Below are 24,882 nucleotides of genomic sequence, written 5' to 3'. Positions count from 1 at the left end.
GTGGATTTGTATGTGTGAGAGCATACTTTTATACTATGGTTTACACCCACTGTTGGGCGCTGATGACGTCAGTGGGGATGTCATAGAACCTAGTCCCTGCTATGCGTGATGGAGTTTATGGTTTTCAATCTTATGAGTGACTCTCGTGAGATTGAAACTGCACTATGTTGTGTTTTTAGAGGATGAGTTTGGGAATGTTCCTGGATTCATCTAGGTATATAACTGTAATAACTGCAAGTGTGATAACTGAAAAAGAAAATCTGCAAACCCCTTAAACTGAGATCTGGCCTTGAACCTGTCAAACCAGCTGGTAATATATATATATATATATATATATAAAATACTGATCCTGAAATAATTAGGAAGTAACACACTTATCTTTCGTGGCAAATCTCTCTTGCCCTTTATAAAAGATATCTGGCTTTAATTTAAAGTATGGATTTCCTTGTTCTGCACAATACCTGAGTCTTTTTCCAGCAAATAATATCTTCAATACCCATGGTATTATAACTGTTGTGAATATAGATATCTACTTAATCAGGCGAACTCTGCCTATACTATCTGATGGGGGACTGAGGGCTTACCCCTAGACCCCATAATCATGTGTAGCCGCTCAAATGTCCTTCACTTTGTCGTCGATAGATCACTCTTTCAAAAAGGTGCTGCCTACATGGCACACACACAGAGAGAGAGAGAGAGAGAGAGATAGAGAGGATGTTTTAACGTCTTCTTTTGGCCTTATGGACCTATGAGACAAAGTACAAGAAAAAAAGACTTTGTCTCAAAAAAAGGTACCTCATACAAGCAATTGTGGGCTGAGGCAAGGGTGCGCTATGGCCCTTGTTGAATGCTATTCTAATAATATGAAAAAATCAAGTACTCAAAACTAGTGCTGGGAAAACATATCCAGGGGCCATGGTGGTCTTCGGAGCACCGGGAACATGTTCATATTTGAGTGTGTCAAGTCGTCTTTCGCTAGGGAGGGGGCGTGGTGTGCATGATCTCTGTATCTGGTGGGCCATATCAAGAGTGACTTCTTGAGTAGAGCTAGGAGGGCGGGACCTCTAGCTTGTGTGCCCTGGCGAGCCTCTGCATTGTGCATGTCGGTTATCTCCTCCTACTTCCTTATGTCTCGGGGCTGACTCGAATGAAAAGAGAGAGAGAGAAAAGAAAGAAAGAAAGATATATTAACGTCTGTAGGAGGCCTCGTGGGCCTATGAGACAAAGTACGGAATCAAGTAACTTAGAGAGAACACTGTGGGCCAGGGCAAAGGGCTCACTAAGGCCCTTGTTGAGTACTCAAATGCAATACTAGTACAAAATAGCAAAAAAGTAGCAAAATAGCATGAGGGTGGCATGAAAATATCAAGTGCTCAGAGCTAGAGTCCCAAGTGCATGAACTGGCTCCACGTATCTAGGCTCCATGGCGGCTTTCTGATGAGATGCAAAGAGCTCATGGATCTGCATCTGTAGGGCTGTCTCCCGTGGTGGTGGAGGGTGTGGTCTCCTCGATCTCTGGATCCGATGTGCTATGTAAGGGTGACGCCTCGCCTCGGTCGATCTCCCCTAAGGAGAGCTAAAGTAGGTCGAACCTCGATCGTGTGTGCTCTGGTCGCCTGTTCGGTCGTGTATAGTCTCTGTGTCCCTCGTCCAGCAGTGCTATGTCGGCTCTCTCCACCGATCCATACATCTCTCATGTCAGCTATCTCCTCCTCCTCTACCCCAGAGTGCCCTGGAGCTGAGTCAAATGCATAGAAATCTGTGACTTGTCTCTGCGCTCGGTCTACCTCAGTGCCCTGTGGTGCGGTGCTGCTCTTTGATATGTCGTGGTAGCGACTTTGTGCCGTCGCATCTCCATCAGGTAGAGTCCAATACAGACCTAGTCTTGCAAGTGGATCAGTCGTGAGAGTGGGCCAAAGCCGTGCCCCTCCTGAAAAAGGCAGTGGTAGTGCCCTCGGATCTCATAGTAGGCTGGGCAAACACATAGAAAATGCTCCTCCGCCCCCATCATGCAGAACCTACAAGTCCGCTGCTCTCTTGGTATGCTTGCAGCTCTCCCTGTCTCAATCCTCAGCTGATGGGACGAGACCTGCATTTGCCTGATGGCAATCCTCAGCGCGTGTGAGACTCCTTTGTCCTCGAGATACTGAGGTCTGATGATGAGCCCATCCCCCGATACTCTTAAGAAATGGTCATAGTAGAGCTAGGTCTTGGTGGGAAAGTCCTAGTCCCCCCCCCCCCCCCCCCCCCAAGTGCGAGATGTGTGAAGTTGAAGGAGATCTAACCATATGATGTGGCTAATCTCATCGCGTGGGTTCAACTCGGGCGGTGCATCCATGCTATAATGAAACGGGGGAAGTCGTCCATCTAAATGCCGTGATTGCAAACCATGCAGTGATGCGTGCATACCATGCTGTATCGACCCCACCCTTTGCTAGTCGTATGGAAGACTCTAGTGCTAGTCTTGGAAGTCTCTCGCGAGGTAGGTCCCAAACTCTGTGGAGGAATGTCACTGTCTGAAAAATGGCATCAACTTGGAGAGGGGTCATGGCAAACTCTGCCTGTACTATCTGATGGGGGACCGAGGGCTTACGCCAAATCATCCTAGAGCCCCTAATTACCTGTAGCCGCTCAAATCTCCTCCATTATGTTGCTAAAAGATCACACACCCAAAAAGGTGCCGCATACATGGCAGTTGGCCTCACCATAGTGTCGAAACGCCAACACTTCATCGGTGGATCATGGAAGTGCGCTTGGAAGCATTGTCACTCTAGTTGGGCCAAAGCACCGTGCTCTGGTGTGAGTCGTGCTCTGGCTGTGTGGGTCATCGTGAAAATTGGCGTTGTGAAAACTGCACCCAAGTATGTGTAGGACTGCACAATCTCCCCTGGCCGACTCTGGTATGTAAAGCTGTCGGTGAAGCACTGTGTGATAGGTGTTGAAGATCATGACCTTGGTCTTCCCAAGGTTAACCATCAGGTCTCTCTCTCTACAGAACACCTCTAGGGCATCTAGATGTCTTTGTAGTCCCTCTGCCAAAGACGATAGGAGGACTATGTCATCCGCATATAGTAGAATCTGTATCATCAAGTCAGCTAGTGGTGCTCCCTTGCCTCCTAGGCTGTCTATGAAAGACGTGATCTCATCAATGCAGAGGCCGAAGAGAGTTGGTGAGAGAGGGCATCCCTGCTTTATCCCGATCGTACTCTCCCTTTGACGGACTCATATAGGCTCACCACTCCCCAGATCAGAACCCTCTGGAATCTGCATATCTTGTAGTCTCCTGATCATGGGGGATTGCGGGACAGTGTTGAAGCCCTTCCGAAAGTCTATAAAACAAGTGTAGACTTTCTGGTGTCTTGACCTCGCTTCCTCAATGATAGTCCTTAGGGTGAAGATGTGGTCGAGTGTGGAGTGCTGTCTCCACCTGTGGTGCATCTACGGAGTGTCTCACTATCCCGAGCTCAGCTGCGTCTAGTTCTGGTACTATGAGGGAATCTGATGCAAAGTTCAGTAGGCCCACCTGCCTGTCCCCTGTGTGTGCATTGAAGTCACCAAGGAGGAGGATGTCCCCCTGACTGGAGAACTCAGTGATATTATCTTGAATCGACTCATACAGGCTGTGCCCCTCTGTGGTGACCTCACGTGCATAGGATGAAGTATCTGGGGGGAAATAACACACCGCTATGAGTATCGGTCGTGCGTCTGGTAGCTGGACTGGTATCCACATGTGTCGTGCATGCTCTTCTCTCTGTGCCACTGATATGAGAGGTCTCATGTGTGATCTAAAGAGGATAGCCACTCCCCCTGAGCCCCGCACACGAGTGCCTCTCCTCGTCTCCTTCCTATGAGATGACTCCCACGCATATCCTGTCACAATGGGCAGCCCTCTCTTGGGGCTCTCATGTGTCTCAGTATAGAAGACCATGTCTCTGTCAGTGTATGTCTCGGAGAAACCGTTCGGATCAGACCAGAGCGTGCCATTGCAATTCCACACTGCCATTCTCAGTCCACTTGGTGCTCCATTGGCCCGACACCGTCATAGTTCACCCTCTTCTTTCTCTTCTTTTTCTTCCTTCTCCCCCTGGTCCTGATCTCCTCTCTCTCCCGCTCCCGCTGCCACTTTTGCTTCTGCTGCGCCTCCCCCCCCCTTGCTGCTGCTGCGTTGGGCTGCTGCGCACTGGCCCTCCTGTTGGCAGCCTCCCTCCACCTAGGCTCCTAGGCTAGGCTAGGCTCTCCGCCTTTCATTGCCTCAGCCTCCCCCCCCTCCCCCCCTTTTCGCCACCTTAGCTTCTCCACCTCCTGGCTGCTTCTCCACCTCAGGCTTCCACCCCGCCTCGCCACCTCCGACTACACCCCCTCGCACTGGGCGTGCCTCCCGTCATGGGGGGGAGCTGGTGCTCCCGCTCCCGATCGGACACTAAGACCTGCACCAAAAAAGAAAGAAAAAATCAGTCTCAAAGAAATGGGAGACAAAGCCAAGAAAGACGATGATGACAATGACAACAACAAAAAAAAAAAGCAAACGACACAACCGAAACTGGAGGATGTGAACACACGTAGACAGCAAAGCAAAGGCAAGACCCGTCTCAGCCTCAGCTTCTTCAGCCTCTATCTCTACCTCGACCTCAGCCCCCGCTATAGTTTCAGTTTCAGTTTCAGTTCCAGCCTTAGCTCCCTCTTTCTCTATCTCTACTTCGACTTTAGCCTTCGCTTCAGTCTCAGCTCCCTCTACATCCACGATCAATGACATACTCATGCCCATGGCTCCGGTTGTTTCCTTCCCTTCCTCTCCTGTTACAGCCCTTGCACCACTTATGACACCTACTTCGGAGGTGTCATACACTGCGCATTACGCTTCACTCTCCCCTCTCCCTCTCCCTCTCCCTCTCAGTCAGCCCATGCTCACACACCTCGTTGGGACTGCCTCATTCATTCCATTGTCAGCTCCGTTCCTCACCTAGTTCACCCAGTCATCGTCCAGTTTTCGGACTCAGTCCCACACTTTCATGCCAGAGTCATCACAGTTTCAGCTTGGACATGGGTGGGCTGATACACCAGAGGCTTGGGAGACCTTGCTCATGGAGATACATAGTTTCCGTGAGCGTAAGATGGAGCTGACTCGCTTCGCACGGGATCAGGTCCGCTTCAACCAGGAGCAGAGCCGCATCATACAGGAGCAAGATGGTATCATTCAGGGACTTAGATAGGATATCATGCAGCTCCGGCAGGAGGTCATAGCCATACACACAGTCCTGGTGGTTGAGGCACAGATTGCGAGCATGCAATCTGCTATTGAGGAGACATCCAGATGGGTTGACGTGGCCAAACAGTAACCCGCAGGGGTAACCGTTTCGGCTACCCTCATGGAGCAGCAGCAGCAACATCAGAGTACGCGCGATCCCACGCATTGAGGCTACACCGATGGCAGATGCGACTACGTTCGTGGCCGCTACCCTAGGTGTCGCTGAGCACATGATAGAGAGGGCATGGCGGGTGGGAAGAGATCCCAACCGAGAGCAATTCGTGATCATACGGTTCCATGATACTCAGGCATGACTTTCAGCTCTACGATGCTCGTTTGGTAGCTTCACTACCATAGCTCGTTGTATCAGGATTTTCATAGTCTCATAGACCCTTCGGTCTTCCGAAGACTTTAATAAAGTTTTTCTTCCTTTCTTTCTTTCTCGGATGATCACCCTACCATCGAGAAGAGAGAGAGAGAGAGAGAGAGAGAGAGAGAGAGAGAGAGAGAGAGAGAGAGAGGGCATGGCGGGTGGGGAGAGATCCCAACCGAGAGCAATTCCTGATCATACGGTTCCATGATACTCAGGCATGACTTTCAGCTCTACGATGCTCGTTTAGTAGCTTCACTACCATAGCTCGTTGTATCAGGATTTTCATAGTCTCATAGACCCATCGGTCTTCCGAAGACTTTAATAAAGTTTTTCTTCCTTTCTTTCTTTCTCGGATGATCACCCTACCATCGAGAAGAGAGAGAGAGAGAGAGAGAGAGAGAGAGAGAGGTCTTTTAGAGGCCTCACGGGTCTATGAGGGAAGGTATACTAAATAATATTATGAGACAAGGTACACTAAATAATAGTATCTCATACAAGCCGCCATAGACTAACACAACGGTTGTCTAGGGTCTTCGCTCAGTGCTATACTGGAAATCCAATATACAAAACTCAAAATCATGAGAGTACAAGTCAATATGATTCTGGTGCGTCGACAGTCCTCCGATGGGATATAAGGACATCTCATATCTGTCTCTCATGGTGATGGAGGGCGTGGCCTCCGCGACCTATGTATGTAGTGGGCTGTATCAAGAGTGATATCTTGCCTCTGATGGTCCCCTTTGAGTGAAGCTGAGGTAGGCTCGTGCGTGCTCTGGTCTCTCTGCTTTGTGTGTGGTCTATGGATCTGTCTCCACTACTACTCTTTGTCCTCATCGTAGCTAGCTCCTCCTCCTTCCGATTGTGACCTAGTGGTGACTTGAACGTATAGAAATCTGTGACATGCCATTGCATCCAGTCTAGCTTTGTCTCCCTCCGTCACCTCGATTGGTTTCGATAGAGTCTCTTTATGTCGCCGCATCTCGATCAAGTAAAGGCTGATGTAGGCCTAATCATGAAATGGATCAGCCAAGAGAGTGGTCCGAACCTGTGCTCCTCAGAAAGGTAGTGAGATTGACCACGAATCTTGTTGTAAATTGGGCATGTACAGAGAAGTGTCCACCTTCTCCAGTGTGCCCTGGGTGCATGAATTATTGTCAACACCGGTCTTGTGAAAACTGCCTCTAGGTAAGTGTAGGTGTGCATGATCTCCATTGGCTGCCCCATGAGGTGTTGAAAATAGTAATATTGGTCTTTCCATGGTTGATTGTCAAGTCTCTCCTTGCAAAACACCTCTAGGGCCTCTAGATGTCTCTGAGGATGTTATCATGAGAGAGAGAGAGAGAGAGAGAGAGAGAGAGAGAGAGAGAGTTGATTAAAAGTTTTAGGAAGACCGCATCCTGATAAGAACTTGATACAATGAGCTGAATGCATGGAGCCTGAATACGACATAATTGTAATCATAGAAACACGAATACATAAATGACTCTCTGAGCCCATGGAGAGGATGGAAGCTATGGTGTGGCATCACTGTGATGATCGTTGAGAAATTGGCGCATGGGTCAAGCCAAGAGGGAGCTCGGTCGGCGTACGAGGCTGCGGCGGCAGAGAGAGAGAGAGAGAGAGAGAGAGAGAGAGAGAGAGAGAGAGAGAGAGCTAGTCCCTGCTATGCATGATGGAGTTGATGGTTTTCAACCTTGTGAGTGACTATCATGAGATTGAAACTGCACTATGTTGTGTTTTTAGAGGATGAGTTTGGGAATGTTCCTGGATTCATCTAGGTATATGCTTCTGCCGTATTAGTGGACATGCAAATTTCACCTTGTGAAGTTTTCGTCCAAGTTGCGGCCTGCTGGTATTGTGATAATTCTTTCTATCTTAAATGGTGCGTTGCCCTATCAGCTAGATTTAGATTTAGATGCTCGTTGGGGAGAGACTAAAATGAAAATGTTTAGACTTCACAAGCAGTTGTAGCTTGAATGAAGAGATTTTGGACTACCTTTTGATTAGCCTTCTCCTTTAGTGCTAGCCTTCATCATGGCTGAGTCTGCCCTTCACCTCCGGAGTGCTGACAGAAACTCAGTATGAAGACTTTGTATAAATGGATGCTCAAGTATGTGTGGGTGTGTGGATTTGTATGTGTGAGAGCATATTTTTATACTATGGTCTACACCCACTGTTGGGCGCTGATGACGTCAGTGGGGATGTCATAGTAGCTAGTTCCTGCTATGCATGATGGAGTTGATGGTTTTCAACCTTGTGAGTGACTATCATGAGATTGAAACTGCACTATGTTGTGTTTTTAGAGGATGAGTTTGGGAATGTTCCTGGATTCATCTAGGTATATTAACGTATTCGAGAGGCCTTGCGGGCCTATGAGACAAAGTGCAGAATCAAAAGTGACACATACTCGTACAAGCTGTAAAGGGCTGAGGCAAAGGGCACACTAAGACCCTTTGCTGGTACTATACTAAAATACAAAAAACATGTAAACTTCAAATGTAGAATTAGTGACCAATAGATGTACTCAATCAATCTCAGATAACGACGCAGAAGACATATCCAGGTGCCGTGGTGGTTCTCCTGTGAGCTGCAAAAATGTCTCTTATCTCTGTCTGTCTGGTCGTCTCAGGCTGCGGTGGGGGGCGTGGTCTTTGGGCTCTGTTTATCTTATGGGCCATGTCAATAGTGACACCTTTGGTTGGGCGATCTCCCAGTAGAACAGTAAGAGGCTGAACCTCCATCACGCACGCCCTAGTCTGTTGCTGCCTCATGGGTGGCTCTAGTGTCTCTGGCTGTGTATCCCCTCGTCATCGTCTCATCTCACTGGTCCATACTGCCCTCATGTCGGCGATCTCCTTATCCTCTCTGACATGTCCAAGGCCAGACTCAATGGGGCCAATTACAGTGCAGATGGCGGGGCATCCAAGGGATGAAGCGGGCCTGCAAGAGGGCAGATCTGGAGCAGCAGGTACAAAGGGAATCCCGGGCCAGAAAGGGCTATGAGCAGGTTCAAGGGCCTGCAAGAGGGCCTGGCAGGAGCACAAGTGTTGCAGGGAAGGGAGGGGCTGCAGTGGGCAGCACCCTGCCCTTATATGGGGCCCGGAAACTGGTCGGCCACATAGGCCAGCCCACAGCCCCATGCATAGAGGGGAGTGGGAGGGGGCTGGCACACAAAGCAAGGGGGCTGGGCTCCCACTTAAAGGCCCTATAAAAGGAGGCATCCAGCCTCATTCTTCATATCCAGCAGGTCAGCCATCAGAGGAGCATATAGGAGCAGCTTACCCTCATCCTTTGGCCTACAACCAGGAGGTAAAGGAGTGCTGGAGGTGCTGCTACAGACTTAGCTCACAAGGCTGAAACCCTAGGCTGCCTACCAGGGTAGCAGGGTGCTGAGATCCGGACAGAGAGTCTACATATGCTCGAGGTGGAGCACGCGGGCTCGAGTCTAGAGATAGCTGGCAGATAGGAGAAGTACCTTGTGGTAAGATCAGAGGACCACACCATTGGTGGGACTCTGGATCTATCTCTTTTGTATTGTGTCCATAGCTTTGGACGGAAATATATTATTTTGGTGTCTTCTATATTTGGCTGGTTCTGTTGGAAAGGTCACCTCCCCATCTGTAAGCCCCCCATATGAGGAGAGCATTGGGGGGGGTGAATCTGGGTCCTGAGGGATGGCAACATGGGCAGCAAGATGGCTGCCATGTGGGCAAGAATTAAAGAGATGGAAGGTACCCGGAGCTAGGATGGATCTGCAGCAGCATAAGGCGAAGCAGTGGCGAGCACAAGGGACCCAGAAGAAGAGGCGATCACATAGTGCTGATATCTGCAGGGTGTACGGCTCTGTACGGTGCTGGAGAAGGGCCTGGCAGAGGCGCAATTATGGTGGGATGTGCAGGATGGATAAGCGCAGATGTGGAGCAGGTTTTGGGCCTGTTTGGAGACCCTGGTTTAGGGCTGGAGAGTGGGTACCCAGGTGGGCAGGAGCAGCAGCAATGAGGGCTGCAAGGGACTGACCCTGGGGGGGCATATTTATAGCCCACACAGGACAGCCAGGAAGGACTGCATAGGGGCTGTACCCCTGCCTTGAAGTGTGGGCCAAAGGCCCTGGAAAAGAGAGCCCCAAAGGGGCATTTATGGCAGACCAGGTTGGCCAGTTTGGTCGGCCAGATTAGGTCTGCCTGGTTGGTTTTTGCAGCCCCTTGAAGGGCCTATAAAAGGAGGGCCTGCAGGTCCTCATTACTCATTCTATGGAGCAGCCTTCACACAAGCAGCAGGAGCAGTCTTCTACCCATCTTGGAGCCATACTTTGGAGGACCAAGAGACCTAGAGAACTGCAGATGGAGCCTGAAGGGTTGCCCACCTAGGCTGATCTATAGGCAGCAATGTGGAGAGAATCATTCTGGACAGAAAGTCTACAGACGCTCAAGGTGGAGCACGCGGGTTCGAGTCTAGAGATAGCCAATAGATAGGAGGTGTACCTTGTGGTAAGATCAGAGGACCACACCATTGGTGGGACTCTGGATCTATCTCTTTTTTGTATTGTGTCCATAGCTTTGGACGGAAATATATTATTTTGGTGGTTTCTCTATTTGGCTGGCTCATTGTCTATTGATGAGTCTACACATCTATTCTATGTACATAAGTTCAAGAAGTTTGTGATTCCACACCCCACACACACACAATGTGAGCTCCTGGGCTATTCTATCAATCTTCCGCTGTGCGTACTCTCTGTTGGGTCATTTCTAAGAGATTCATTGTCTATTGATGAGTCTGCACATCTATCTGATGCACATTAAATTAAGAAGTTTTTGATTCCACACCCCATACCACACTGTGTGAGCTCTTGGGCTATTTTGTCAGTCTTCTGCTGTGCGTACCCTTTGTTGGGTCGATTTCTAACAAACCATTCCTATAGAGAAAATGGCAACGGATCTCATAGTACTCGGGGCATTTGAAAGCGAAGTGTCACTTTGACACGATCTCCTGCCGAATAGATGCAATACTCTCTATCTATGCCCTTGGCCTGCTCCTCGTCAATGTGAGGAGATACGAAACAACTAGCCTGGTAGTTGTCGATGATTGAGTTTAATTGTGATTGCCCTAAAATAGCGCGGTGGTTGGAACATCATGGGACTGCACTCATGCCGTGTCCCGGCAATGGAACCAATGAAACCGGCCTGTAATCACTCAGAGGGCAGTGGAACTAAACCTTTAATCACTTCAGCACTTATTTACAGCTCACAAAGCATATATCACAACCATTAACCATTGCATGATCACCATTTGGCATTTACCCATTTGTTCACAAACAAAACCACTGAAAAAGGGATGGAGGCTAGAGTGCCCCTGCTCAACGAACATAGACAAGTGCACCCGATTGGCCCCAAACACTGTGGCGCCCCTTACGGTATTTCTTTATATTTCACAGTGAAATAATTACAAGTTGCATCTGGGAGGCCTTCCCTGCAACTGAGCATGCAGCCCCGGCCCCCAATTCATTGAGCCTTCACAAGGCTTTCAAGTATAGAACACCATCACATAAGTGCACTTAACCCATAGGCTCAATCCAAAGCCATTCTCTTTTCCGAGTGCAATTCCAGATGCAATCACACTACACCCCAGCTGCACTCTCTTTGAGTGGTTTCCAGATGGCATTCACAAAGCTTTTCAAAGCTCCAAAATAAAATCAGGAAAGTACCCAACCAAAGAATGACTCATGTAGCACTGCCTGGGCACCTGTGAACCAAGAAAGAGGCGGCACATGAGACCAACTAATAGCTTATGGCAAAAAGAAATTGCAGCAGCAAAATCACAAGTCACCAAGCCTTGAAAACTCGAACCAAGTCGGCAAAGGGAAAGTCGAGGAATCGAAACGGATGAGGAGTTATGAAGAAAAACGGAATTCAGCTGAAGGAGGCTGAAAAACCAGTCTAAAATCTCAACAAAGGGAGAAGATGAGAGAAAACCACATGTGAAGTTTAGAAGGCCCAGGAAGGTCGAGGAATGGCAAAGGAGCATGTAGAAGGCACTAGAGCCACCTGGAACTCTAGGGGGGCCATTGAAGGTACATGGCCCTCTAGGGGGTCCATTAAAAATGCCACGTCATCATTTTCCAACAACCACTCTTTTAATTCCTTGGAATGCCTTTGGGCCTAGGGATTAATTACGCTTATGTGCTAGGCACCATGCCGCGTTTAATCACACATTATTAAGCCCACGCTTGGACTTTTAAAACCAAAGTTGTGACAGTCTTGTAGTACATTAAAGTACTTAGAAACAAAAACATGAAAATTTGTCTGAATGTACTGTATTGCTTATATAATTTTGTGTATGTTTCTCTTATAGCCCCAAAAACATAGGAGCGAGCATGAAATATACCATGAAAGCGTATCCAAGAAAGCCGTAGCTATAGTATACAGAGATAGTGAAAATATGGCTATGAGAGGCATGCATCCATCCATATATACTGCTCAAAATCTATGTGATCCTTGGTGATCAATAGTCAAGATGCATCAATATCATGAAGTCTCACAGCAGAAATACCGCTAGCTGAGTATCGCGGATGAAACATACAGTGTCATCCATGAAATCATGGTGAGTCCTGTCTGTACTGAGGGAGTGGAGGTGCTACCTCCCTCTTGAACACCAGGTAATGCTTTAGACGCTCGCTTTGCTGAACTACCTGTAGGAGCCTGGACCGCAGTCGGCGCTAACTGGAAAGCATCAAGGTAAAGCTGCAATATCCCATGTGAATCTGCCAGTTCACCTTCCTCCATCCATTTCGCATCGAGTGATGGGTAATTTTGAAATTGTACTAAGTAGCGACGGATAACTTTACCCTTGAGCTTTCTATCTATATGTGCCAGAATCTGCTATGGGACCAGAAGTTCATCCTGTTCTTCCACTTCAGGTTGTATCTCATCAGGTAAATCCTCGGGAACATCTCCATGATATTGCTTTAACAAGCTCACACGAAAGGCATTATGTATCTTCCAATGCGGAGGCAACTTCCGCCTGTAAGCTACCTCGTTTATCTTTCGAGAAACCTGGAAAGGACCGTAGTAACGCATGTCCAGCTTTGTGTACAACCTTTCCTTGCCTTTCTTATTTTTCAGCCTTCTGTTCTGAAAACGCAGCAAAACCCAATCACCTTCTGTGAATACTAATTCCCTGCGGTGCTTATCTGCTGCTCTTTTTTTCTTGTCCTGACTTCTTTGCAAGGCATATCTGATCTTCTTGTAAGCCTCTTCAAGGCTTTCCACAAAACGATCAGCTTCGAAGATTTTCTCTTTTGTATGCACAATGGGAGGTATCTTCCTAGCACCTTCCACTATTTCAAAAGGTGCTTTGCCTTTGGATGTGTGCACTGTATTATTGTAAGCATATTCTAGCAAAGGCAAATAATGCTCCCATTTGCTTTTGTGGTATGAGACATAGCATTTAAACATATCCAAGATGGTAGAGTTTTCCTGCTCTGATTGTACCTTAAATTGAGGGTGAAAAGATGACAAAAAATTCAGCATAGTGCCCATATTTTCAAACAGCCCTTTTCAAAAGAGGCTGATCATCCTCGGATCTCTATCATTGATTATGGATTCAGGCATCCCATGATACTTGAAGACATGCTGCAGAAACAATTTGGCCATTTGATCTGTTGTAATTTTCTTTCTTACTGGCACAAAGTGGGCTTGTTTGCTAAACCTGCAAATTATTGTCCACAATCCATCATGTCCAGTAGGAGTACGTGGAAGATCAAACACAAAATCCATAGCTATGCTTTGCCATGGTCTATCCGGAATTAGCAAAGGGTGTAACAACCTAGGTGCCTTCTGCCTGTCAAACTTTGCTTTCTGACAAACCATGCTTCTTACATATTCTTTCACATCTTTCCTCAAAGATGGCCAACAAAAGTATTGCTCCACTGCTGTAATTGTTGCTGTAATTTCCCTACGCCTGCATATGGAGGAGCATGACTTTCCATTATGACTTTTTGTCGCATCTGATCAGTGACAGAGAGTCGTCCTAGAAAGTGCATTAGCTACGACATTTTTGTTACCCTGCACATGTACAATTTGAAAATGAAACATTGAGAGGAAGTTAGCCCATCTCATGTGCTTTTCAGATAATTTTCTCTACGTGAGAAAATATCTAAGTGACTGATGATCTATATGCACATAAAAATCAGCTCTAAGAAGGTAATGTTTCCATGTGGTCAAAGCATGTATCACTGCTAACATTTCCTTCTCGTACGTCTGCAAGTACAATTCAGCATCTTTGAGAACTCTACTCTCATATGCAACCACTCTGCCATCTTGCATCAAAGTGCCTCCTATGCTGTTCCCACATGCATCACAAGTTACAGCAAAGGGTTTTGCAAGGTCTGGCAAGATAATAACGGGTTCAGAACACAGTTTTTGCTTCAGCTCTTCAAAAGCTGCATTTTCCTTTGGTCCCCACCGAAACGGTATGGCTTTCTTCTATAAAGCATGCAAGGGAGAAGCAATTTCTGCAAAGTACTTTATAAACCTCCGACCAAGGAAGCTTTTGACTTCATGCAGATTTTTCAGAATTGGTCAACTTCTTATGGCCTCAACTGTTGCAGGATCCATCTTGACTCCATCCTTTGATACTATATGACCGAGAAAATGAATCTTATGCATAAAGAACTCACTTTTCTTGGTGTTTATTAACAGCTTGTGTCTTTTCAACTCTTGAAACACAATAGTGAGGTGTTTCCTGTGCTCCTGCTCATTTTTAGAGAACACAATGATGTCATCGAAGAAAGTGTCCTCAAACTTTCTGTGTGCTCTAAAAATTCTGTCCATCATTCTATTGAAAGTGGCAGGTGCATTAGTCAAACCAAAAGGCATCACAAGGAACTCATATAAGCCAAATGAAGTGCGGAAGGTAGTCTTGTAGACATCTTTAGGCCGTATCCTTATCTGATGGTATCCACTTTTAAGGTCAATACGACTGAACATTGAGGAACCTTCCAACTGATCCAATATTTTATGAATGCATGGAATTGAAAAACGGTTCTTAATTGTGACTTTATTCAAAGCCCTATAATCAATACACATTCTCCAACTGCCATCCTTCTTTTGCACAAGCAACACAGGGGAACAGTAAGGAGAATTACTTGGCTGTTTTAATCCCTTTTCCAAGAGTTCCTTCACTTGTGACATTATCTCTTCCTGTTGTGTCTTACTGACACGATAGGGAGGTATATTAGGTGGTGAGCTTCTTGGAATTATATCAATTTGCCCTATTTCCTCAGGCTTGATGCCAAGTCTTCCTGCCATATCAGGAGTTATGAAATTCGCCTTTGCCTCAGAATCAAAGAAAAACAAACAATTCTGATTTTTTATTTTTCCCCATGCTCTGCACATCTTAGTCGTTTTCGTTTCCTCTTCATCATGTGCATGTGGCAAACTCCCAATCACATCTAGAGGAAGTCCTGCAGAAGGTTTAGGCCTTTTGCCCTTTCGATCAGCTTGTTTATCATCATTCTTATCATCATCTGACGTGTCTTTTTTCTTGGATGGGCAATCATAAGAGCGGTGTCCCTCTCCTTTGCATATAAAACATTTGTTTTGCTCCATGAGTGACTTTTTCTCTTTGTCTGATAACTTGGTACGGGGCTGTATATTAGGCTGTCCATGCCTTTGACCAGCTTTGAATTGGGCTTTTCCTCCCTTTTTGAAACGGTCGTTTGCCATAATTTTTATTTTCAGATTTGATGTTCTTATCCTGGTGTTTGGCAGCCTGTTTGCTGTCTTCTTTCTTGTTGTCCATAAAGCCCAAATTCTTCTCCTGCATCCATGCATATGCTGTCCTTGCATTCTCAATTAATTGAGTCATAGAACCCACCTTGGTTTTGATGCAATAATCACGTAGCTCACTATGCAATCCACAACAGTACCTCTCTATTTTCTCTTTCAAAGAAACATGCTTGTAAGAGCTCAATGGCAACAAAACATCCCAAAACCTCTGGGTGTAATCATCAAGATTCTTACAAAGTTTGTATGACAAGTCATGCCAGTGTGAAAGTACTTCAACTTCAAAAGTTGGAGTAAGCGAAGTAGAAGAGAACACTTACTTAAATTCCAGCCAAGTAGCAGGTGCTTCTCCATGAAGCATATGTTGAAAATGGGAGAGGGTGAGAGACACATGATTGGAGACAAGAGCTGAGGCACAATAGCTGATGTTGATAGTTGGTTAATTCGTAGCAAGTACATGGCCTCTTTTATAGGCTGGGCAAGCCTTATCTTCCCACACAGACATCTCATAGATGAGGTCACACACAAGGGAATCTAGATCCTATAATCTAGGTGAGGAATCACATCTACCACATGAGGTGGCACAAGTGGCCTCAAGACTCTTCACACTCACACACCTATAGGACACACCTATAGGACTCTCCTAGGACTCTAGGACCACACACACTAGGACTCCGATTCCAACAAACCCCCCTTCGGAGCTAGGGTGAGAAATTATGACATCATCCAGATGTGCATCCCAGGCAATCTCAGAGGCTAACAGCTCAGCATAATTCAGAGGTTGAACCAAGCACTCTCATGGCTTAGGTGTCAACGTGATCAGAGACTCAAATCTGAGCATGGATGCATGACCAACTCATAGGTCTAGGGAGTACACCAACATCCTGGAACTCGGCCAGGCCTGATAAAGGAAAGACACAACCACCCCCCTGTCTCCTAACTGGGTACATGGAAATAAGTGGAGCCTTTTATAGGACAAGGCACACAAAATGACAAGTTATTACATCATTTTAGGGGGACTACCCAAGGGAGAGTACCTAACACACATGACTCTAGAAAGCCCACTCTTCATCTATCACCTCATGGAGGGATAGACCAGAAATAGCAGCAGTGCAGGCTTGTTCCTCAGGTCCAGAAGGTGTAGCTTCATTGTCTTCATCCTCGCTCTGCTCCGCAACCAGATTGACATGTTCTTTGGCTTGTACCTTTGCCATTTTCTTGAAGCAACGATCCTCTGGATGGCCAAATTTCTGACAGTAATTACATTTAAGAGGTTTTCCGTTCTTCTTGGGCTTATTTTTGAGAAAGAATGCTTTGCCAGATTCGAAGGAAGATTTCTGCTTTCTCTGTAAGCCTACGGTCCTCATCAATGAGATGAGCTACCATATCCTTAAAGCTCATATTGCGGCTGACTCTTAGGACAGCAAGGATCTCATTGTACTTGGAAATGTCTTCAATACTGGAGAGAAGTACAGCAACTTGATCATCATCTTCAACAATGGCTCACATGGCAGATAATTGTTGGAGAATTGACCCAAGATCGCTCAAGTGTTCATTGAGGGTTTCAGTTTCCTTCATCTTGAGCTTGAAGAGTTTTTGTTTGAGAAACTTTGGAATTATTGATCTTATTTCCAAACAAATTCTCGAACTTTTCCCAAACGTCGTTTGCTGTCTTATCAAAATCCACATGGTGGATAAGGTTGTCAGCTAAAGCTAGGCCAATGATAGCCATTGCTTTATCATTTTGGTTCTCCCACCAACTTATTCTAGCATTATCACCTTGGGGTTTTGGCTCCTTGCCATTGGTGATATTCTATATGCCTTCTCGCATAAGAAGAAGCCGGAGTTTTGTCTGCCAAGTTGGGAAATTGCTCCCTGAGAATTTCTCGATGAACGAGGAGTTTTTTATGCTATCCATTGGTGGGAAGGTCTTAGCTGTTATTACAGCCAGTGTCTAAATCCCTTACAATGTTTACTCAGATTTCAAAAAAGGCCCAAATTTTACATGGTAGAAGCTTCAATTATGCCAAAGGAAGACACAGAACAGAAAAGCCCTAAATTTTCGGGTTAGGGTTTTTGCAAAATTAGGGTTTGCAAAAAATTGGGGCTTTTCTAAATTTCTGACAGAAGAGTTCTCGTTCAACGGTTGGGAACCCTCACATCATGAAAACACCCAAAAAATTCGAGAAGTTGAGCATAAATTCTAAAGGGCGAAAATTAGGGTTTCGGGCAGTAAATTGGTCACGAACAGGACCTGTGTCAGTCAAAATGACGACTGAATTGCTGGGCTGCTACTGCATCAAGGCATCCTCAGGAGACAGGGAGGCAACAAGGAATCAATGAGCCGAATCATGGACAACAGATCGTGAGGTTTATGGGCCCACCACGCTTCCGCTGCGTTGACGTGCGAGTCGATGGCCACGGCCCTCAGGTCGTCAGTCGCCGAGTCAAGTCATCGCCAAGTCATTCCCATAGACGGTGCGAAGTCATCGCCTTGTTACAAGACCGGAGATGTCGCAGGTCTAGCTACGTGGGCAACCAGTTGCGTGGGCAACTAGAAGCAGCGCGGGTGTACGGGCACTCAGCAGGTAGAAGCTCTGCAGTATGGCGGGCAGAATGGCGCACAAGGGAAAATAGCGGAGAGGCGGCAGCAGCAAGGCGTGAGCAGATTGCGAGGGATGCTGACTCAGATCTGGTGTGACAGCGTAGGTGTGATAGCGCAGGTGTAGCAACGAGGGGGCGCAGGTGTGGCAGCGCAGCTCCTCGTTGATGACGCTCATCACCTCAAGGAGAGGAGGAAATCACGAGTAGCTACAAGAGGAGCTGACGAGGAGAGGAATGGGCAGGACGCTTCAAGGTGGCTCTGATACCAACTGTTGAAAATGGGAGAGGGTGAGAGACATGATTGGAGACAAGAGCTGAGGCACAATAGCTGATGTTGATAGTTGGTTAATTCGTAGCAAGTACATGGCCTCTTTTATAGGCTGGGCAAGCCTTATCTTCGCACACAGACACCTCATGAGGTGACACACAAGAGAATCTAGATCCTGTAATCTAGGTGAGGAATCACATCTACCACATGAGGTGGCACAAGTGTCCTCAAGACTCTTCACACACACACCTATAGGACACTCCTAGGACTCTAGGACCACACACACTAGGACTCCGATTCCAACAGCATAAGGTTGGTGTACCACATTGCCTTTCAAAAATGTGGCAACCTTCCTCATCTTGGATGCTTCTATAAACAAACCCCCAAGAAATGCAGCATCAAACTTTTGAAGGAATGTGAGGGCTTTGTACCTGTCCTGTACTCCATTATATGTCTCAAACTTGACATGAGAACCCCCATCCTTAAATTCCCCATCCTTAAATTCTTTATATACATTTGATGTTGGCTGTCCCAAAGATGGCTGTATTTTTGTAGCATTCCCTTCACTAGGGAGAGCCATGCTTGGCTGAACATTAGGCATGGGAACGTGTGCTGTGGCTTGCATGCTTGGCTGCATTCCCACATTGTCATACATGGCTTGCTTTCTATGCCCAGTTGGCGGTGAAATCAACATAGCATCAAAGATAGAATCTGTACCAAAATATTCAGGTTGCTGCCTCAAATATGTCTGAGGTGGCTGAGCCACATTTATGGACTGCACACTATTATTTTGAGGAGTAGAAGTACCCAAACCAAGGCCTTGTTCTGGTTGCTCATACTGTTGCACTGGCTGTACTTTTTGTACCTCTTTCTCAAGTGCTCTTTTGGGGGATTCCTCTCTCTTGGAAGTCACTTTCTGAGTCATTTTTGATGGCTGTCTCTCATGGGAAATTGATGCATGAGTGTGCTGTCCCCCATGAGAAGCTGATGCATCTGTGCACTCACTCTTTCCATGCTTGTGCTTTCTTGATTTCTTCTTCTTCTTGGCATTTGTTTGCACAATCTGAGCCAAGTTTTGAGTCAGCTGAGTCAAAGCAGTCACTGCACTTACAAGCTCTGCATTCAACATAGTAGCATCATATGACTCATTGCTAGAACTAGTATCACCGTTGAGCTAAGTTGTAGCTTCATGTGTGGCTTGCTCAAAAGGCATTTGTTGTGCTCCCTGCAGCTTTAAACTAGCTGGATCATTAAGGCTTTCCTGCCTTCTCCTTTGAGGAGTTGTGGAGCTCTCTTGCTCATGGGTACTCACCATGATTATGGCTGTAATATTCAGCTGTCAGAAAGTGCAGCAAAGATATCCTTCCGCCAAACTATCGAGGCCCACCTCTTGAGGAAGAGTGTGTGGTATCCCGGCAATGGAACCAATGAAACCGGCCTCTAATCACTCAGAGGGCAATGGAACTAAACCTTTAATCACTTCAGCACTTATTTACAGCTCACAAAGCATATATCACAACCATTAACCATTGCATGATCACCATTTGGCATTTACCCATTTGCTCACAAACAAAACCACTGAAAAAGGGATGGAGGCTAGAATGCCCTTGCTCAACAAACATCGACAAGTGCACCCGATTGGCCCCAAACACTGTGGCGTCCCTTTCGGTATTTCTTTATATTTCACAGTGAAATAATTACAAGTTGCATCTGGGAGACCTTCCCTGCAACTGAGCGTGCAGCCCCAATTCACTGAGCCTTCACAAGGCTTTCAAGCATAGAACACCATCACATAAGTGCACTTAACCCATAGGCTCAATCCAAAGGCATTCTCTTTTCCGAGTGCAATTCCATTGGTTGTCCAGATGCAATCACACTACACCCCAGCTGCACTCTCTTTGAGTGGTTTCCAGATGGCATTCACAAAGCTTTTCAAAGCTCCAAAATAAAATCAGGAAAGTACCCAACCAAAGAATGACTCATGTAGCATTGCCTGGGCACCTATGAACGAAGAAAGAGGTGGCACATGAGACCAACTAATAGCTTATGGCAAAAAGAAATTGCAGCAGCAAAATCACAACTCACCAAGCCCTGAAAACTCGAACTAAGTCCTTAATCGCCAAGAGGACACAGTAGCCAATGTCCAATTGCATTCTCAGCCAAAGAGGAGTGCAAAGGCATGAAGAAAGAGCATTTACAAGAGCCGACCAGCAAGAATTCCATTGAAAAATGCGAAAAGAAGCACTTCTGTCCTGAAGAAGTGGGAGTTCTTGGGCCCAAAAGAAGCGTGCTTCAGAGAGGAATGCATTGAGAAGGTTTTGGAGAAGTTTCATCGCCGGAAATTTCTCTAAAACTGAGAAAAACCTGCCAACCAGTGTGGACCACTCGAAATTCAACAGAAAGCTGTATCTTTGCAAGAGGAGAGGCCCAGGAGGTTGTATAAGCAAAAAGGTCTAGAAAAAGCCACTTTTGCAAATTCGACCAGCAAAAGAAGTGCTCAGCTCTGCCCATTCTACCAAACACATGGAGGGAAAAGCATATCACTGCGAAGGGGAGGCAGAGGGGAAGCCATCGGGCCAAACAGGAGTTGAGGAATCCAAACGGGTGAGGAGTTATGAAGAAAAACGGAATTCAATTGAAGGAGGTTGAAAAACCAGTCCAAAATCTCAACAAAGGGAGAAGATGAGAGAGAAAACCACACATGTGAAGTTTAGAAGGCCTAGGAAGGTCAAGGAATGGCAAAGGAGCATGTAGAAGGCACTAGAGCCACCTGGAACTCTAGGGGGGCCACTGAAGGTACATGGCCCTCTAGGGGGCCCATTAAAAATGCCACGTCATCATTTTCCAACAGCCACTCTTTTAATTCCTTGGAATGCCTTTGGGCCTAGGGATTAATTACGCTTATGTGCTAGGCACCATGCCGGGTTTAATTACACATTATTAAGCCCACGCTTGGACTTTTAAAACCAAAGTTGTGACAGTCTTGTAGTACATTAAAGTACTTAAGAATTTCACGTGCCCGTGACATTGTCCCACTCTTAGGGACTGTTTTCTTTCATTATAATGACAAATGGATTTCACCAAAAAAAAAAATCTGTGTGCGTGTGCGCGTGCCTGCACAATACCAACAGCAGAGAGCTGGTTATCTTGTCTGTGTGTTTCACGGCGAGCTTGTTGGTGATGTTTTGTGAGCTGTCGTCGGTGATTTTCACAGAGCAGTTCAAGGGCTGCACTGCGGAGCTTTCTGCCTTGTTGCTTTACTCTTGCGCTTCTTGTTTTGTTTAGCTACTTTCGGTTTCTTGCTGCTTCGCTTCTTTAAGCTTTATGCTCTTGTGCTTTGGTTTGCTTGCGCTTTGCTTTGCTTCCTTGGTCTATTGTCGTTGTTGCCTTCGCTGCTGCCTGGCTCTTCCTCTGTTTTGTTGCTGTTGGCCTTGCGTTTGTTTGCTGCTGCTACATTTTGGCTTTGGTCTGTGCTTTTCTTTGTTTTGCTTTGCCTTGTTTCCGTGTTCTTCCATTGTAGGAGGGAAAAGCCACTTAAGAGGTGGAAGGTACAAAGCCCAAGGAAAGGGATCTGATACCAATGTAGAAAAGAAGACTCCAGGATAGCAGAAGGGAGGTGTGAATAAGGGGGGGGGGAGAGAGAGAGAGAGAGAGAGAGAGAGAGAGAGGAGGGGGGTGGGGGGGCAGAGGGAAAAGGTATATGAATGTGGAGAGAATATATATATATATATATATATATGAATGTGGAGAGTAGGGGGTGATAAGATTAGATTTCACATCCGAAAAGTCCCTACAAAGTGCTGGGTTGGGCTTATGTAGTCCCGTTCACAAACAATCAGCAGCCAACATGCCATGTCTGTTATGAAGGGGGGGGGGAAGGACTAACGTAGTACCCTAATGAGGGTTTGAGGGGATCGTTGGCTGATCAGGATGTGTGCTGGCTGGTCCATTTTCCCAACAGTGGGTTGGCATCAGCCCATTATGGTGCCTATGCAGCCTCCTTCCCCTATCGAATCTGCATTTCAGTTTCCTACTTCATCTGTCATGTGAACGTGCACTAGGAAAGGCTACTGACCTTCCGTAGGAAAGTATGGCTATCCGCATGGCTGCTGGGAGAATTTGCTGCAGTTTCTTGAGCCTCATTTGACGCAGCATCTAGGTGAGGTCTCCTTTGTTCATCTTCATCCTCTATGTGAACTAGTCTTGAGTTTATTGCTTCTGCTTTTGTGCATATGTGCATGGTGATTCCCTCACAAAGTGTTGGTGCTGTCATTGGCCATCAGCAAGCTGTAGATTCTGGATTTGCTGTGTCAAATCCAGGTTTCTGGTGATTCCCTCACAAAGTGTTGGTGCTGTCATTGGCCATCAGCAAGCTGTAGATGCTGGCTTTACTGTGTCAACCCAGGTTGATCACTCCAATTCCTCCTTTCTAGCCCTCCTTTTGGAACCCCCCCGCCCCCCGCGTTGCTTCCCACAGATAATAGTGCCGATCCCCACAACTTAGCTTATTGTCCCCTCTACTATAGCATATACATGGCATGTTGAGGCATGCATTACATTGCTATCTACAAGGGCTATGCATTCATAGCTGTGGAACTAGAAAGATGATGAAACTTGAGTTTCATCTATTCCTAGAAGTGTTAATGGTCATTGTATTCAGATCCAATATTGCTACAGTTTGAAGTCTTTTTATCCAAGGCGATTTTTCATTATATATAGTAGTATACAGATTGTTATAACAAATTCCTCCTTCAGACGTGTGTATCACAATTCTTGGTTGTTCTTTTCTCTTACTCTAGAGACTCCGGGTCTTTAGAAACCTAGTATAGCTGCTTATGCTTGGGCACTGATGATGACATAAGTGTTGCTTTGCTTGCTAAGTATGTCTTCCTTTTGTTTTTCATAAAAGTTTTTGTTTACCTCTTTTTTCTTCTCTATCATTTTCTCTTTATTTTCCTGTGTAGATTTTTGGTCTTTAGAACAACAAAATCTAAATTTGTATGATTGGACATATTCTAGTCTTACGAAGGTATATATTTTCTCTTACTCTACGAAATGAGAATGGTTACATCGCACAGGTTAAACAACATAGGTTTAAATTTTGGTGCATTCATTAATTGCTTCATGCTGCTTATTATCGATTGTCATGATTGCCCTTGTAAGAACCCATTTGCAGGTGTCATTTATTGCCCTATCCCTTGTTTCATTTGTTTTCTTTACCTGTTATTGGTTCCTCCCATAAAATTCTATGACAAACCTTCAGTTTGAATATGAAAGTTCGCTTGTGTATTCAGCATGCTGTTAAATCAAGGAATTTCTCCTTAATTGTTAGGAGCCTTTCTTTGACTTAGAAATTGCTACTATCATTTTTGTTTTGTTTTTAGTGAGACAAATCATGGTTTTTACATGTAAAGCATATGACCGAGCCATGCTTGACGTTTTCTAGGTTTGGTCCATATCTCTGCCAGCCTGTAATTGCTGGACTGGATAAAGATGGGACACCATTCATATGCGCTATGGATTCTCTGGGTGCCAAGTAAGTCTCTGTTCACGATCTGTCTTCACTGTTTGTCAGTCTGTAATCTTTCCATTTTTCACCTTCTACAGAAAAAACCATACCTTCCTTGAAGTAGCAATTTTTCTTAACGCAATATCTGCTGTGGTACCTGTATTTAGGAAACTTAAAGGTTTTTTAAGAGCCTTAATGTGATCTGTGAATTCCTAGGTGTCATAGAACACACTATGCAAGTTATCATTCCTCTCAAGGCATTTAACAGAGTATGTGATTATTTTGACATCATCACGACAAGATGGAGAGAGAGAGAGAGAGAGAGAGAGAGAGAGAGAGAGTTTGTTAATGTCTTCGAAAGACCGATGGGTCTATGAGACTGTGAAAATCCTGGTACAAATGAGCTGTGAGGGTGGAGCTACTAAACGAGCATCCACACCAATGTAGAGTGCAAAAAATGCAAAATGTTAGTACTAAGTACAACATAGTCATGTCAGCGGTGGACTACATATCAATCTTCTCCTCCTCCTCATCATCATCACCAACATCAGGACATCATGGTGGGTGGGGGCAATGGAGGCATGAAATCGACAATAGAGTGCTGTCGGCTGCTCACGGGTGTGGCCCTGTGATGGCTCCTGGTCATAGCTCTGCATCTGACAAGGGCTACAGTAACCCCTATTGGCTAGGCTCCGACTCTGAACAGAGAGGGGATATTCCCATGGGTAATCTGTGTGTCAACCCTCTATTTGAGCTGTCGAGTCACTGGCTCTGGGTTACGATCATGTTGAGGCCTCGTATCGTGGGGGTTCGTGTGATCTGGCAGGAAGAACTCCGTGATAGAGCTTTGAGATGGATCTGTGAAGGAAGAAGTCTGCTTCTGTCTCCGTGATTGAAGTAGCCTCTCGTGGTGCTTGACTGCCTCATGAATGAAGGCCGCCAAGCATCTCTAGTCTTGATAGGAGAGGAATTAGGACAAAACCCTAGAACTTGTTGGAGATATCATAGTCAAAGAGTGTGTTGGTGTGTAGTATTAGGTGATCTAGTACTAGTCTATGTGTGTGAGTCATGTGTGAGTGCCACGTGTCATCATGGGACTTA

At 46.0% G+C, this 24,882-nt stretch overlaps 1 protein-coding gene across 1 annotated transcript in view; it reads left to right on the top strand.

Moving 5' to 3' along the window:
* The window catches only part of LOC147903046 (proteasome subunit beta type-3), a 105,717-nt gene that overhangs the window by 2,551 nt on the left and 78,284 nt on the right, over window positions 1-24,882 (top strand). Inside the window, exon 4 of the mRNA XM_087373320.1 lies at window positions 23,719-23,808. Coding sequence (XP_087229446.1) covers window positions 23,719-23,808 — 90 coding nt within the window. The remainder of the gene's footprint in view (window positions 1-23,718; window positions 23,809-24,882) is intronic.

This window comes from Dipteris shenzhenensis, chromosome 4 (genome assembly GCF_047967505.1).
Source record: "Dipteris shenzhenensis isolate YYH24624 ecotype China chromosome 4, Dip_SZ_1.0, whole genome shotgun sequence".
NCBI lineage: Eukaryota > Viridiplantae > Streptophyta > Polypodiopsida > Gleicheniales > Dipteridaceae > Dipteris > Dipteris shenzhenensis.
The sequence above is the reverse complement of the archived record's forward strand: the minus strand, read 5'-3'. Positions and strand labels throughout refer to the sequence as shown.